At 33.2% G+C, this 15438-nt stretch overlaps 1 protein-coding gene across 1 annotated transcript; it reads right to left on the bottom strand.

Moving 5' to 3' along the window:
• Nucleotides 1-6841: 6841 nt before the first annotated feature.
• On the bottom strand, nucleotides 6842-13956 carry LOC131637936 (cell division control protein 2 homolog 1). The gene is made up of 8 exons (XM_058908503.1): nucleotides 13734-13956; nucleotides 13466-13650; nucleotides 12336-12456; nucleotides 11161-11334; nucleotides 10113-10276; nucleotides 8005-8092; nucleotides 7861-7914; nucleotides 6842-7131 (listed from the first exon to the last, which is right to left on the bottom strand). The coding sequence occupies exons 1-8, from the start codon at nucleotides 13740-13742 to the stop codon at nucleotides 7042-7044; spliced, it is 885 nt and encodes a 294-aa protein (XP_058764486.1). The 5' UTR covers nucleotides 13743-13956; the 3' UTR covers nucleotides 6842-7041.
• Between the last annotated feature and the right edge of the window lie 1482 nt (nucleotides 13957-15438).

The raw sequence follows: 15438 nt of genomic DNA, 5'->3' as shown, positions 1-15438 counted from the left end.
ATGAAGACTATACTGACACCCTCTAACGCGTCAGTTGTTAAGCATGTCATTGTCGTGACATATGATGTTGAAGTGGCTTGTGTTTACTATGGAGGTGTACACATATTTAAAGAGTGTTTTGTCAATCTTTGATATGTGAAGATGTGGGAAACAACAAATTCAACAACCCATGTAGTCAATCACACATAAAATCCATGATGGAGGAACCACCCAAATTTTATATAGAGTAACACTTAAAATCAACTAAGAATAATCAGTTGGAATCAATTATGAAGTCCTTCAGGCAAGAAATAAATAATCAATTTCAAACTCAATGAGTGAGAGTGAGCATAAAGAATTTAGAAAATCGTATAGAGAAAATTGTTATTGCATTTAAGGGTCATTGAAACTCTATCTAGCACAATTGAATCATGTTAAGAGGTTTTGATAATTTAAGTGGGTGTAACTAGTTAACACTGAGGTGTAACCGGTTATAGGCTCAAAATAAGTCAAATAATTTGAAGAATAAGTGATTTTGGAGTTGGTGTAACTGGTTACGCATTCGTAGTAACCGGTTACCAATATTAGCTATTTTTTTGTTATTAGCAACTATAATTGGTTACAAGTTTTGTGCAACCGATTATAAGCCCAGTTTTTAGTTTTCCTCTTATTTGGCTTGATATTTTGTATCCCAATCACTTGTATATATACCTTATAGGTATGATTGTTATGTCTAATGAATGAAAGTAGAAAATTATCACCCTCAATTGTCTTTCTCTCTCTAATTATTTTCTCTCTCTCTCTCACTCACTCTCCATATTCAAACCCTTCATTTGGCATCAATAGTCTGGTTCGATCCACAAAATACCTAGTGTGCAAACATGAATTATGTTTCCAATGAAAGAATCCATATAAACCTACCCGTCCTAGATGCAAAGAATTATGACAAATGGTGCAAGCAAATTAAGGTGTTGTTTGCCTACCAAGATGTACTTGTAATCATCACTCGTTCGGATATCGAAATAGGAAAGAGAGGGATAAGGAACAAATTAATATGTGGTTGTGGTAAAGGAGTGAAATACATGGATACGGATAGTGGAACACACAGTGCCACTAAAAAATGTGGATGTTCATTCGAAATCAGGTTGACACCGTCGAAAGATGTGTCTAAATGGAAGATTGATGTAAAATGTTGTTCCTAACCATGGTTTACCTAATAGATTAAAAGGTCATTCCTTAGTTGGCAGACTGAGCACATATGAGAAGTAACATGTTGTTGATTTGACAAAGAGACATGTTCCACCTAGACACATATTATTTTCCTTATAAGAGCAAGATTCGGAGAATGTCACTCAGATCACACAAATATATAAGTATAAGAGTAAGTTACAAAAAGAGATAAGAGGTCATAGAAGTGAGATGCAACATTTGTTTAAGCTTATAGTAGGCTTACGCTACATTTATTGGAATAAAAAAAGAGATGACTCAGAAGTTGTGACAATTTTTTTGAACCCACCTGTCATACCCCAAAATTTGCCCATACTATTTCTCCTATTCAAAATCAAATCAAGATACAAAACTCAAGGATACCCCCTCCTCAACAAGGCTCAAAGATTTAGGGTTTTATTAATGAACCAAAGGCTCTAAGGCATCTAATATGCCCTATGATACTCCACACTATCTTCATAACAAAATTCAGGGCTCAATACAAAAGGTTGGTCACTCAACTGCTCAAAAAGTTAACAGTCGACTAGTTTGACCTAAAAGTCAACTATGGTCAAAGTGCAGTCAAAACTCCTAATTTTTGGTCAACATCCTCATATTGAAGTATCATTCACCATTTGATCAAGAATTGATCATGGTTCATCAAGGAAAGATCAGAAATCAACAATTCAAAAAAGTTTCTAAATTAGGGTTTTCATAGGAGAAAGTCAACTGAACTTTGACCAGCCATAACTCCTACATGGAACACCATAAATTTTCCATCCAAAGCTCATTTTGAAGGAAATTTGATTCTCTACAATTTTGTCTATCACAAGCCAAGTCTAAAAATGCTTCATTTGAGAGATATGGACCAAAACATTATAGGTCCTTTTCAAAAGTCAACCAAAAGTCATTTTTTTCAAAAGAACACACAAGGAGCATGGAAAACTATTTTGACATGGGACTAAAAACACTGGTTAGAGAACTCTTCAAGGTTTCTAAAAAGTCATAGAACTCTTCCATACCTCAAAAATTGAGGGAGATATGCCTTATCAAAGTTGGACAAATTTGGGAGGGAAAATGTGAAACAAAAGGCTTCAAATTGAAATTTTTTGCAAAGGAGCCCAACTTTTTATGGCTCAATCTTAATCCACAAGTCATCCAAGGCCTCAAATTCAATTTCCACGAAAATATTATGAATATTTGATTTTATTTGAATTTTTTATTCATTTAAATCCTATATTTAATCAATATTTGAAGAAAATTTGAAAAGATTGGATTTTCTTTTAATTTCAATCACAATCAATCTTCAATAATGTCCCAATAGTAATCAAATTTCGTGCAAACAAGATTGGAGCAAAAGAGATTGAAATTGGCCAAGATTGGAAGTTCTTTAAACCATATTCTCAATCAAATTTTTTCAATGGCAAATCAAAGATTTAGTAAGATTCAAGGCCAAAGATTCACCCTAATTCCATCTATTATATAAGCACAAGCTACTCAGATCACAAGGTTACGAATTCTGCAGTTCAAGAACCCTAACTAAATGCAAAAAGTTCAAGAAATTTTCAGAATCGATTTTGTGTTTGCAGCTTGATTCAAAAAGTTTTGAAGATCCAAACACGTTCCTGGACCATCATTGAGTGATTTCCAATCACCTTCAAGCACTGAAGCATCAAGAATACTGCGCTAGAACTTGCGGTTTGTCCGATTTTAATTTCTTTCGATTATACTATTTTACGCATCATACACGTTTTTGGATTGCATATTTATGTTTAGCATGATGTTTTGCTCGATTCTGGAAATTTAATTGCGTTTGCGTGACCGTATGAGCCATCCGCCATTGCTAGGGTTTCCTAGCTCCGTTTAGGGTTTTCTTCCACAGGTACAATTAGGGCCAATTAAGGCCATGGTTAGATTTGCGAGGTCTGGACGAACATAACCATGGTCTCGCGAAACGTTTATATACATGTTTCCCCATATTCGTAGCTTGCAGGTTTTAGCTACAGTTCGCGTCCGTAGGTAAAGCCCTGCTTCAGACCTAAGACGACGGGCCAGCGAAGAAGATGACTAGGTGGCGCTTTCCAATTCGTCCATTCAAATCCAAAAGCGTGTGCATGAGGCTGAAGCATCTGAGGGATCCTGCGCGTTATGATCCATGCTATTACCATGTGCCTTCGCCTCCTGGCCATCCGATCTCATTAATCTGAAGATCCAACGCGTACGCAGCTGTCGGTGCACCATACTCCTCACACGCGTGCCACACTGGATCCAAGCTAAGATTTTCCAATTTTTTTTTTAATTATACAATCCTTTTTTATTTTATTTGTATATATATATATATATATATATATATATATATATATATATATATATATATATATATATATATATATATATATATATATATATATATATATATGTTATATAAAGAATTTTCTCCTTTTTTTTTCTAAAAAACTCTAAAAAATATTTTTATCCTAATAAATATTTTTTATCTTCGAACATCGATTATTCGATTTTATTTTAATTACTTTAAAATAATGTAATTTGTTTAAATTGTTTTAATTAACAAATTAATTTTGATTAATTGATTAAAAGTAAATCTTGACATTTTAAAAATCGAAATTTTATTTTTGATCGATTTAATTAATTAGGTTGAAAACCAATAATTAATTAAATCCGATTTTTATTTAATTTACGCCCGATTTAAGGTTTGCGAGAATTGGCCATACAGTGAAAAAAATATTTCTTTGTGCATTTTTCAGGGTAATCACCTGACATCTCCCGACTACGCGCCACGCCTATTACGAAGCTAAGTCCCGACTTTATCTTTATTTAAATATTTGTTTGCCTTATAAAATTATTATTAGGGTTAAACCTCGAAAGTCAATGAACTCTTTTGCACCCACTTCTTTTGCTGTCTATTTTTGCCAATTTTTCAGGGTTAACCTCGAGACTACCTCCGACCATGAATCATCTCCAGATCAAAGCTAAGTTCTATTCCTTATTTAATTTTATTTTTTATTGTATATTATTTCATCCGATTAAAATTAGCCTTGACTGTTAGAGAATCGATAACGCACTCACCCTTGGTTTTCTTTTTTCTAATTTTCAGTGTTAACCAACCGCTAAAGCTCGATTAGTCGGTAACCCTAAAATTCAATCTTTTTATTTTCTCTTTAATTATTACTTATGTCAAACCCTATTGGGGTTTAATATTATTGCCTTTTTCTTTTCCCCATCCCCATGATATTTTTGTATCTGCTTCGAGGTTGTATTGCTTGGCCTTGAAGGCACTTAAACTTGTTCATTATATTATTGTGTGGTTAGTAATCTTAGGGAGTGCAAGCTTTGAACTGAATTAGCATCACTAATTACAAGATAAAATAACTGAATTTAACCACGTGATTGTTGCACCCACGCACCTTTTATGGTACCTCTCTTGTTGCCTGTTGCCTTGTGTTTTTTTGCAGAATAGCCATGTCCATCGAATACGAGGATACCTCAGCCATGTTACCTCGACTCATGCAAAGATCATAAGTCTCTAATGATGTTGCCTTCAATACGCCAAATATGATCTCGTCCCTCGAAAGTTGCCTACGAAGTGCTGAGGTATCCTCTGGTTGCCTAACGAAGATGGCTATTCGGATCCTTCCCTTTAGATTACCTGCCCCTCTATGGCATGGGACAGTCTTAAGGTGAACGATAATTCGATGACCCTTTAACATCCAATTGAAAGACTTCATGCCCTCTTATGGTATGGATAAACCCTTTCGCCCGAAAAGCTAAAAGAACGAATTTTAAAACTTAGGGTAATTGCTTTTTAATTGCTTGCTCTTTTTCAAATTCAAATTCAAATCCAAATTCTTTTTCCCACTAATTTTCAAATACTTTTTAAAAGACTACGCTTATTTACAAGGTAAAGTTCTTATACAAAATTTCTATTCACACCCTACTTTTCAAACAATTCAAACATTTTGAAAACAAAGTGAGCTAAGCAATTAAGAGCCCATGGAAAACAATGGATGCAAAGGGTATCTTATACCTTCCCTTTGTATAACCTACCCCCGAACTCAAAATCTTTTAAAAAGGGTCTTTCCTGTTCTTTTAGCCTTTCTAATATTTTGGATAAAATAAAAGTCGGTGGCGACTCTTGCTTACCGCGACATTTTCAATTAAAAGTCAGTTCACCGTATTACACCCCCCAAATTCAAATATTTTTTCTATTGTGTTAGTTATGGACATCACTTACAAAACAAACAAATATAGAAACCTATATTTGAAATAGTTGGTATGACATGAATCGAATTTACATTTGATGTTGCATTTACCAATATGGAATCTGACCAGACATAAAATTTTTGTTAGGTGTTGGATAAGTTGTAACAATTGTAGAGGTAAAGGGATGAATGTGGAGGTATAGGATAAAATTTTCATTTTGCAAAAGTATTTGAGCCAAACATTTGGTCCATATGTCTAAAGAGTGGAGAATTTTTCTGGCACCCATCTACCTGTACCTGGCACCTCTCAATAGTATCGCTTTTATCATAACCCTCTTGCATAACTTTCACAATTCAAATTGTCATTTTTGGAGATTTGGGAAAACTTTGAACTTTTATCGCATTTTTTGAAACTTTTATTGGATATTTACAAGTAAACGTTTTTTCTATTAAATTTATGCATTTATATCGATAATTTTGAATTTATTTAGATTTTCACGAAAACTATATTTTTTTACCAATATTTTTGAAATTCCCAATAAAATTCAATTTTTTAAATGTATTTTTACTGGCATTTTCAAAAAAATATGGTATCCAACATGGTTTTTATCGACATTTTTGAAATTATCGGTAAAAAGCATACATGCATACCAACAATTTCAAAAATATCATAAAAATGCCGTAGGATACCGCAATTTTCAAAAATGTCGGTAAATACATGATCATTTCCAGATTTTGTAAAAACATGAATTCTTTTTTTTTTTTGTTTCATTTCCAGATTTTTTGAAAAAAGAAAACGGATAAAACTTGTCACACATCAGATTTTTATCAAAATGCCGGTAAAAATGCATACCAACTAAATTTTTTTCGCGTGAGCAAAATTTCCAGCACATTGTTAATGAAAAATGGATATGGGTACTTTTAGTATTATGAAAATTTTGGGGGTGTAAAACTTTAAGGGGTGGCGGAAAAAGTTCTCTAAAAAGTGGTACTTAGAGCTTAAAAATCTTTGGATCCAAAATGTTCAAGATTTGATGTCTTTTATACTTGTTTATTGAGTACAAATGATAAGTTCTTTGCAGAATCTTGAAAACAGTTTTAGTGAGAAGCTTTTTAGTCTTTGGCTAACTGTAATAATTAGGATAGATGAGGCAAGAAAATTAGTGTGATTTTTAGTTCCAAGATGTGATAGAAATAGTCCAAACACGTTTATAAAATCTTCTCAGCGATACATCATATGTTCAAGTTGTTGCACATAAATATTCAAAGAAAATGGACTTCAAAGTGATATTCTTCGTACATCGATATGTTGTTGATTCAGTCAATTTATGCATTGGAAAAAGTTTACATCTTGCAATGTATAGATTCTGCACGAAGAATGATCATAAATCCAGCAAACTGAACAGTGACCTTTATATTGGTATTCAGAGTTCGACAAAAAAAAAAGGTAATATGCCATATATTATCATATCACACTGAATTGAATCTGAAATATTTTAGGACAAAAAATTAAAATCTGACAGTACCCCGAGTTGTTGAAGAAAATAACAAAAATAGCACACGCACTTCTTGCAAAATCAAAATTCATAAATTCTGCACATATTGCTATAAACACCTTTACCATTAAGATGTGGAATTAGGGTACAAATTTAATGTCTTTGAAGTATTCATGTTCCACTGCGCTCCTGGCAGTGATTCTTTTGCTGGGGTCCAAGCAAAGCATGCTCTGAAATACAATAGATAAACATATACAATACAGTCAGCACCATAGAAAAAGAATAGAAATTGCTGACAAACTGACAAATACTTCAGTATCTAAAATCTAAAATGGAAACAATTCATGCAAAATGAATAACCAAAGAATATTCCTTTTATTTTTCCTCTACTTTCAACGAGTTGAACATTACTAAAAGAATGATGGGAAACACTCACATTGAAACATTCTAACACAAGTGTTTTGTGCAAATGAAAATATAAATAAAAATTGACATGTTTACAACCAAGAAAAGAAACGAGAAAATTGAATGGCTGTAAATCTCCAGCACTGCCCCTGTTATTTTTATTAAGTATGTCATTCATTATGATTCAGACACTTAATATAAGAATGACTTCTTAAAATAATTCCCCATAAATTATAATCTTTAACCTCATGAAGTACCATGTTTTATAAGCTAGGATCAGAAACAGAAAGGATGACTACCATCTAATTTTTATCTTCATATTTTTGCTTCTAAATAAATTTCTCTGGTTTTGTTAATTTTCAACAAAATCAAAAAGTGCTGTCTCATGATTAAAAATAAAATAAACTAGTTTTTGGTTTATCCCAATAATACAGACTAAGACTGAGGCTGGGGCCTAAGAGACTGAGGCTGGCGGAAAATGAGATATAAACTTATTGCACTAATTTTTAATAATGGCAAGAAAGAGAATATATTGTAACACATATTGCACTTACAGAAATAAGATCAAGACCAGCTGGCTCAAGATTTGGAACCACGGCAGCTAGGTCCTGCAAAGTATGAGATAAGGTTGAATTATTATAGTAATAAAGATAAAGATTACATCAATTCAGATGAAGGACAAACAGCAATTTGCTTACCTTAGCTGGCCACCTGGGAAATGTTGATTTAAAATCAGGCAATGAAGTTACTCCTGGCCATGTATCTTCGTTTGGGGTACCCAAGATTCTTCATATAAAGAACAATACGTAAATATATAACAACTATCTGCAAATTTGATTATATATTATATACATCCCTGTTAGAAAGTAAGGAATGTTTTCTTATGGTCCCATTTTTCAAATCTATTTAACAGATGTTTACGTCAACTAGAATTTGTAAATTCATGGCATGCTACAGAGTTTGTTAGATTAAAAAATCACCATTAAGAAATCCTTTGCTATCCATTTCAGCCAGTAAATAAGAGAGGCTAAACTAAAAAGCAGGGAAAATAGCAAAACTGCAAAAGGAAGGAAATGCTATCTCAGAATTCAAATCTCACAGAAAAATAATGCCCTCACAGCCATAACATCCGGAAACCAAAAAAAAAAAGTCTTGCTTTCTTCATTACCTCACCAAAAGAAATTTTTGAATGAACTGATTATAAAATTTAATAGAATTGCTGGTCTTCCACAAGTTCAAATACAATAATCATAATGATTACAATCAAGACAAATCTGTTCATATTTCATTTATTTTTCTTTTCTTTTTTTTAAAGCTAATCATGTTTATCATCATTTGAAACAAGATGCATCCACATCTGAAAGTCCAATTACAATCAAGATAAAGTTGTTCATATTTCATTTCTTTTTCTTTTCTTTTAAAGCTAATCATGTTTATCATTTGAAACAAGATCCTTGATCATCTAAGAGTCCAGCCATAGTCACAATGAAAAGAGACAGAAACTTAACAAAAACAAAGCTAGCCAAATCTGTAGTTAAATGTAGACTATAATGATTGATCGCAAAGGATGGCAAGAAATATTGAAGAAATAACTAAGAATGAAAGCTCGGCTTGAAGATTTCAAGAGTCAATCATAATTTTAGTTTGTGCAGTAGCCATGCTATGACTGCAATTTATACTAAAACTCTAGCACAACGGTTAGATTCTAAAGTGGACGAACATCCACCTCAGTAACTACTACAAAAACTTTTTCCTACTAAGTGAGGTCAACTACATTGATTACACAATACCATCATGTCATATTGTAAATCATACTGTACAATAAACCATTGATATTTTTTCATCATCTGCCTTGTCAAACTCAAGAGTCCACATAAACTCCTGAAATCTCTATAGACTTTACTTATAGTTTACTTAATACAAAAATAATTAATTGACAGATGGACAAATCACCAAGTTCAAAATTACTAAAAAGTGAAGAATGGTGGTACTGGGTTCCCCCTCTGTGACTGAATTCAGTTCAGGTTGATTTTTATAATTGTGAAAATAATGTTGTGTTCCTGCATAATGATGCTTCAATCAATAAGCCCCTCTAGTAAATATTGGGGGAAAGTTTTTGCATTTCATTTCTGTCACCTACATCAAGGGAAATACCATACCTCCACCCCCACATCATTTGTATATCCAGAAACTTCTTGTGCATTTCGGAACTTTTGCCAGCACAGGGACAGCAGAAGTAGCAGTTGTACCAGAGCTGCCACCAGTAGCAGCTGCAACCCCGCTAGCACAGCCCCGCGTGAAGATATTTTAAAGACAGCAAAATAGAGAAGAACAATCTAAGACTATAGCTGTTGTGGAACACTTAGCTAAAGATAACTAACTCAATAGTTAGCATAAATATTCCACCAAGGTCGTCAGTAACCATACTTTCTCTATTAACTTGTGCTAGCTTCAAAATAATTCAAATATGGAAGGGGTAGAGTTCTACGGTTTAGAGAAAGAAAACAGCAGGGGAATTAAACAGATAGAGAAGCAAGAATTTGGTAAACCAGCCAGTTTACATGACAATTCAATTACTTATAAGACTACATTCAAAGGGCCTTGGCCATGAAATGATATAAACATGGGAAAACAGGAATCTGTGTGTAAGTTTATTACCAGGTAGAACTCAATTTCTACAGTCAAATACTTTATAAATATTAAAAAATGTCATTTTTAAAATCAAAAGATGCACTATCGGATGATAGATAATTAAATGATCTACCAAGAAGGATAAACCTATGGAATTGGAAATAAAGATATTCACCTGAATATTTTAAACAATTCGTCAATCTCGGAATCCCCAGGAAATAGAGGTCGCCGGTTTGACATCTCTGCAAATATACATCCCACTGACCAAACGTCGACTGGGGTTGAATAATGACGAGATCCAAGCAATATTTCTGGAGCTCGGTACCACAGTGTAACTACCTATAAATAATCATCAATGACAGTGAAATAATATTAAATATCTTTACCATATTTAGTAACACCTTTACGCAAGACTTTACATGTACTCCTAATCCGCTCTTAGTCAATGTAATTGTTTCTATTCAAAATGATAATACATGTTTTATAGGTTAACCAAAGTTTGGGGAAGGGGAGGCTTCCCCACGCCAAGGTTGAGACTTGTTAGAATACTTAGTGAGGGCATACAGTAGTACATACTCATGACGCTAGCAATAAAGGATCATGGCAGCCCCCATTCTCATGGTACTCAGGGCACAACTTATGGAAATGGAAGAGAAACCAAGGGGGAAACACATAGAAAAAGAGATGGATTCAACAGATGATATTAATCCGACACATGAAAGTTTGAAAGTTGAAACCGTTTCCTTGTTTAAAATCCCATTTCCACTCAAGTCTTTCCTCATCCATCTCCAGAGAAGCGGCAACATCCCATCTCTAGAGATTTCTATTCTCTCTATTCTAACCTCTTGTTGTCCTCTATTTTTTACCTTTCATTTTCTCTTATTTTACATCTGAGTCCATCCATTTTTCTATTCTTTTTTTCCTTTCTCTGATTCCATCCCTTTCTCTACCCTAATTATCTCTTCCATTTATTTGTGATTCTTGTTTCTCTGAGTTCTCTTATTCTGCCCTCTTGCTTTCATGTGCTCATTGTTTATCTCTGCAATTTTCTTCTCTTATACACTGTTCTCTTGGTTCAAGCAGTGATACTCTTTTGGTCATCTGACTCTTCTCTAATAATAGCAAGAGGAGGACTATATTTTACATTTATGTTTGCACTCCTTTTTTTAGTTTGCTGATACTTGATTGAACGACTAGAAGCAACTATAAGGAAGCACACAAACCTCATGTGTAAATGTTCTGACAGGAATGCCAAATGCCCTGGCCAATCCAAAATCTGCAAGCTTTAGAGAATTAGTACGGCGATCTATCAACAAATTCTGTGGTTTCAAGTCTCGGTGAAGAACTCTATGTGAATGACAGTAAGCAATTCCACAGAGCATTTGATAAAGGAACATCTGCAAACGGATCATTAAAGAATTCAAAATCCAAGTTGTAACTGGCCAAGTTCATAAAAATTAGCAACTCTACTTTTTAATAATATTGTATATTAACTATGAATGTGAAGAGGAAATACTTAAACAAGAAGTTAAAATACAAAGAATGGGAAGGGAAGGACAAACATGGCAGGTAAAAGCACATACATAACTAGATACACTTGGATAGTACATTAATGTAATGAGACAGTTGAGCAAGCAATATAAAAGAGAACCATAACCAAAGAAATAAGGAAGGGCTGCATCTGATTTGAGTACAGTTCAGTATCTATATAGCCATAAGCCATGCTACATCAACTTGAACGAACACAATGGAGCTCTGCTTTATCTGTTTTAATAATATTGTATATTAACTATGAATGTGAAGAGGAAATACTTAAACAAGAAGTTAAAATACAAAGAATGGGAAGGGAAGGACAAACATGGCAGGTAAAAGCACATACATAACTAGATACACTTGGATAGTACATTAATGTAATGAGACAGTTGAGCAAGCAATATAAAAGAGAACCATAACCAAAGAAATAAGTAAGGGCTGCATCTGATTTGAGTACAGTTCAGTATCTATATAGCCATAAGCCATGCTACATCAACTTGAACGAACACAATGGAGCTCTGTTTTATCATCTACATGAAATAGTATTTGAACAACTTGATTTATAAAGACAAGGCAGATCCAACCAAAATGCTACTGGTCAAACATAATAAAATCGTCTTATAAGCAAGAAACTGTAATCTACTAAACTCTGCTACTAGTCATGAAACACGGGAGAAATGCATTATATAATAGTATAAATTTGATTTGTGGAAGGACAAGACATAGAATAAGAAAACCATAAAATTTATCGCCAAATCAGATTCTTGACCACTTTTTAAGTATTAACTTGAGTTACAAAAGCATGTGAGACATCTTAAAAGAAATAGAGAGAGTGAGAGATAAGAAAATCACAGAAGCCACTCACTTTTACTTGTCGAGGATCTTTAACAAACTCGGGAGATGAATCCATATGCTTCTTCAGATCTAAGTCCAGATACTCAAAAACCAGATACAATCGCTTCTCACTATGCACTACATCCTGCAACCTGTCATCCACACAAACAACAACCAAGCACATATTGAGAAGGAAATGGCTACAGACTCTGAATAAGATTTAACAAATTATCAAAATTGAAAGAAAATGATTCATTGAAAAAAATAATTACATAGCACCACAAAAGTATGCCTTCCAGAAAGCTTTTAAAACAGATAAAGCTGTACTCGTGTATCATAGTACATTAAATATAGGAATGTAGTTAGTTCAAGAGTAACACTCGATAATGAAACTGTTCACACAATTGATAATACATCATGCAATCACCCCAACTACATGAACAATAAAGAGCATAAAACCACCCAACAAGTACTTAACAAAGTTTTACCAATTGCTCAACCAGTTTGCCAAACATTCACAGAATGGAATCAAAATATCAAAAACAGGTTGTCAGTAGATCCACACATCCAGCCCTACCAAACCGGATAAGGAATGGTTGCCAATATCAAACATCAACACAGGCACTGAGAAAATAAATACATAACAAACAAAACAACACTAACCACACAATGACAATAGCATTTTCAAGACCTACATAAACATACAGAATATAATTAAAACTTCAAATAGAGCATAAAAACTACGAGAAACAATCCTCAAGACCTTATGAAGAACCATATCAAGCCACCTCCTGTCATTCATTGTAATGAAGCACAACACCGGAAACACAACACCATCAACACCGGAAACACAACACCATCAACACCGGTAATAATTTTAAAAAATGAATAAATTAAACATAATCACAAATGTCAGTGTCAATTTACATTGCACGGACACACATTTTTTCAGAGGTGTCGGTGATACAGAGGACTAAAATGATAAGCATCAATACTTTTCCAGATCCAACTTAACACTAATTAACAAAAAACACCAATTAACAAAAAAAAAATAACATCTCTAACCTTCCGATTCACTACATATACACAACAATTCTACTCTCTACATCATAAAATTAACTTAACATAGAAATAAACAGAAAGAGAGTTATATTAATATACCTAACAATGTTCCTATGCTGCATTTCTTTAAGAAGCGAAATCTCACGAATAGCAGTACTCGGAACTCCTTCATCCTCCTGTTCAAGTCGAATCTTCTTCAAAGCTATAGTCTCATTCGTAACACGGTCACGCGCCTTGTAAACCACACCGTAAGTTCCTTCACCAATCTTCTCCACCTTTTCATACTGCAAAATCAAAATTCACAGAAATCAAAATCAGAGAGTGTTGAAGCAAAAATCGAAACCTAATTCAGATGCATTGAACTTACTTGGTCCATAGCAAGCAAAAAGCACTCAATCAAAAGCTACGAGAAGATTGAAGATGCGTTGAAGGTTGAAATTGAGTGAAGAAATTGAAGATCTGAGAAGAAAGTGGAGAAAGCAACAGTGAAACTCTCGCTCTTGTTTGTTCAGTCAGAGTCTTCTTCGTCTCTCTCACTTTTTTCTTCACGCTCTTTATTTGTTTCTTTTCTGTTTCTTTTCGTTTAATTTTCCCTCTATTTTTGTTAATTTTTCTATCTGTTTTTTTCTCTTTTTTGGTTTTTTTTTTGTTTTTTTATTCTACTGAATAAAGTCAGTTATTACTTATTACCGCCATTGAATGTGATGTTTTCGGGGGCGAAACTCGTGATGATGCTTTAATGACCAATCAAAGACTAGGGTAAGAACAATCCAACGGTTGTAGTTCGCTTGGTTCTAGCGATATTCTTTTAAGTAAAAGTTTTATTATTGCTTCTAGTTCAGTCTTCTAGCCTCTAGGTGTTGAGTTGAGTTTGTGGGTAGGTTTCGCATTGAATTCAACCAACTACAAAATAATTTCTTATTTAATTTTGTAATTAATTTGTTGAATTTAAATCATAAATTTAATACTCCTTTCGTCTCAAAATATAAGAAGAAAGAAAAAAACACATTTATTAAGAAAAAGTAAAAAATACAATAATTTAGATGATAATTTTTTTTTTAATAATTGTCTTAAAAATAATTCTAATTGATGGTTGGTTATGGAAAAAATGAGAGAGGAAATAAATTAAATGCAATTTACATTTAATTCCACATGAAAATTATTTTTTTCTCTTATATTTTGGAATTAAAAAAATGTCTTTTTTTCTCTTATAATTTGGGACTAAAGATAAACCGTTAAATAAATGAGTTCATCAACTAATTTAGGTGTGACATTTGTGGATTGTAGTCTCTGTCATGCACACATGATTTATAGGGATGTCAACGGGAGGGGGGTGGGGGATACATTTTTATTACAATCTCAACCCTCGAATCTATTTCTCATTCTGGCTTCTGATTTTTGCTATAGGGGGATTTTGTCCCCCGTCCCCGCAGATCGCCGCAAGTCCCCACGAATCCCCAAGATTCATGCGGAGATCCATAAACATGACTTTTATTTATTATTTTAAACCAAATTAATAGTTAAAGCGTCAAAAGCTAACCATAAAAAAAATTTAGAAATTATTCCTTTATAATAAATATATTATTTTAATAATATTTAATCTATAATATTGAGTGTCATGACCACAAAAATTTCAAACTAAAAAAATTTGAAATAATCATTTAGTTTTTACTCTTTTACTAACAATATATATATATATATATATATATATATATATATATATATATATATATATATATATATATATATATATATATATATATATATATATTAAATTTGTGTATAAGATTAATTATATGAAATGATAAATAAACTTACATAATAATTTAAAATTATATATAAATTAATAACATTATGCTATTTTAGGCGGTGCAGAGACTCTACGGGGCGGAGGATATTTACGTCTCCCCCGTCCCCGAAGTGCCTTCAGGGAGACTCTGTTTCTCATCCCCGTCCCCACGGAGGAAAAATTCCCCGTCTTTGAGACTCCAAACAGAGAATTCTCACGGAAATCCCCACTAACGGAGGCAAGTTGACATCCCTAATGATTTAATAATCTCCACTCTAATAGT

This window comes from Vicia villosa, unplaced genomic scaffold (assembly GCF_029867415.1).
Source record: "Vicia villosa cultivar HV-30 ecotype Madison, WI unplaced genomic scaffold, Vvil1.0 ctg.002117F_1_1, whole genome shotgun sequence".
NCBI classification, from domain to species: domain Eukaryota; kingdom Viridiplantae; phylum Streptophyta; class Magnoliopsida; order Fabales; family Fabaceae; genus Vicia; species Vicia villosa.
This window is presented reverse-complemented; position numbering and strand designations above follow the sequence as displayed.

Bases quoted from the DNA above. Each gene is read 5' to 3' on its own strand.
- LOC131637936 (XM_058908503.1), bottom strand. The intron at 7,915-8,004 runs GTAAGCAAATTG...CATACTTTGCAG, and splicing joins TTCCCAGGTGGCCAGCTAAG to GACCTAGCTGCCGTGGTTCC. The intron at 7,132-7,860 runs GTAAGTGCAATA...ATTGTATTTCAG, and splicing joins CTGGTCTTGATCTTATTTCT to AGCATGCTTTGCTTGGACCC.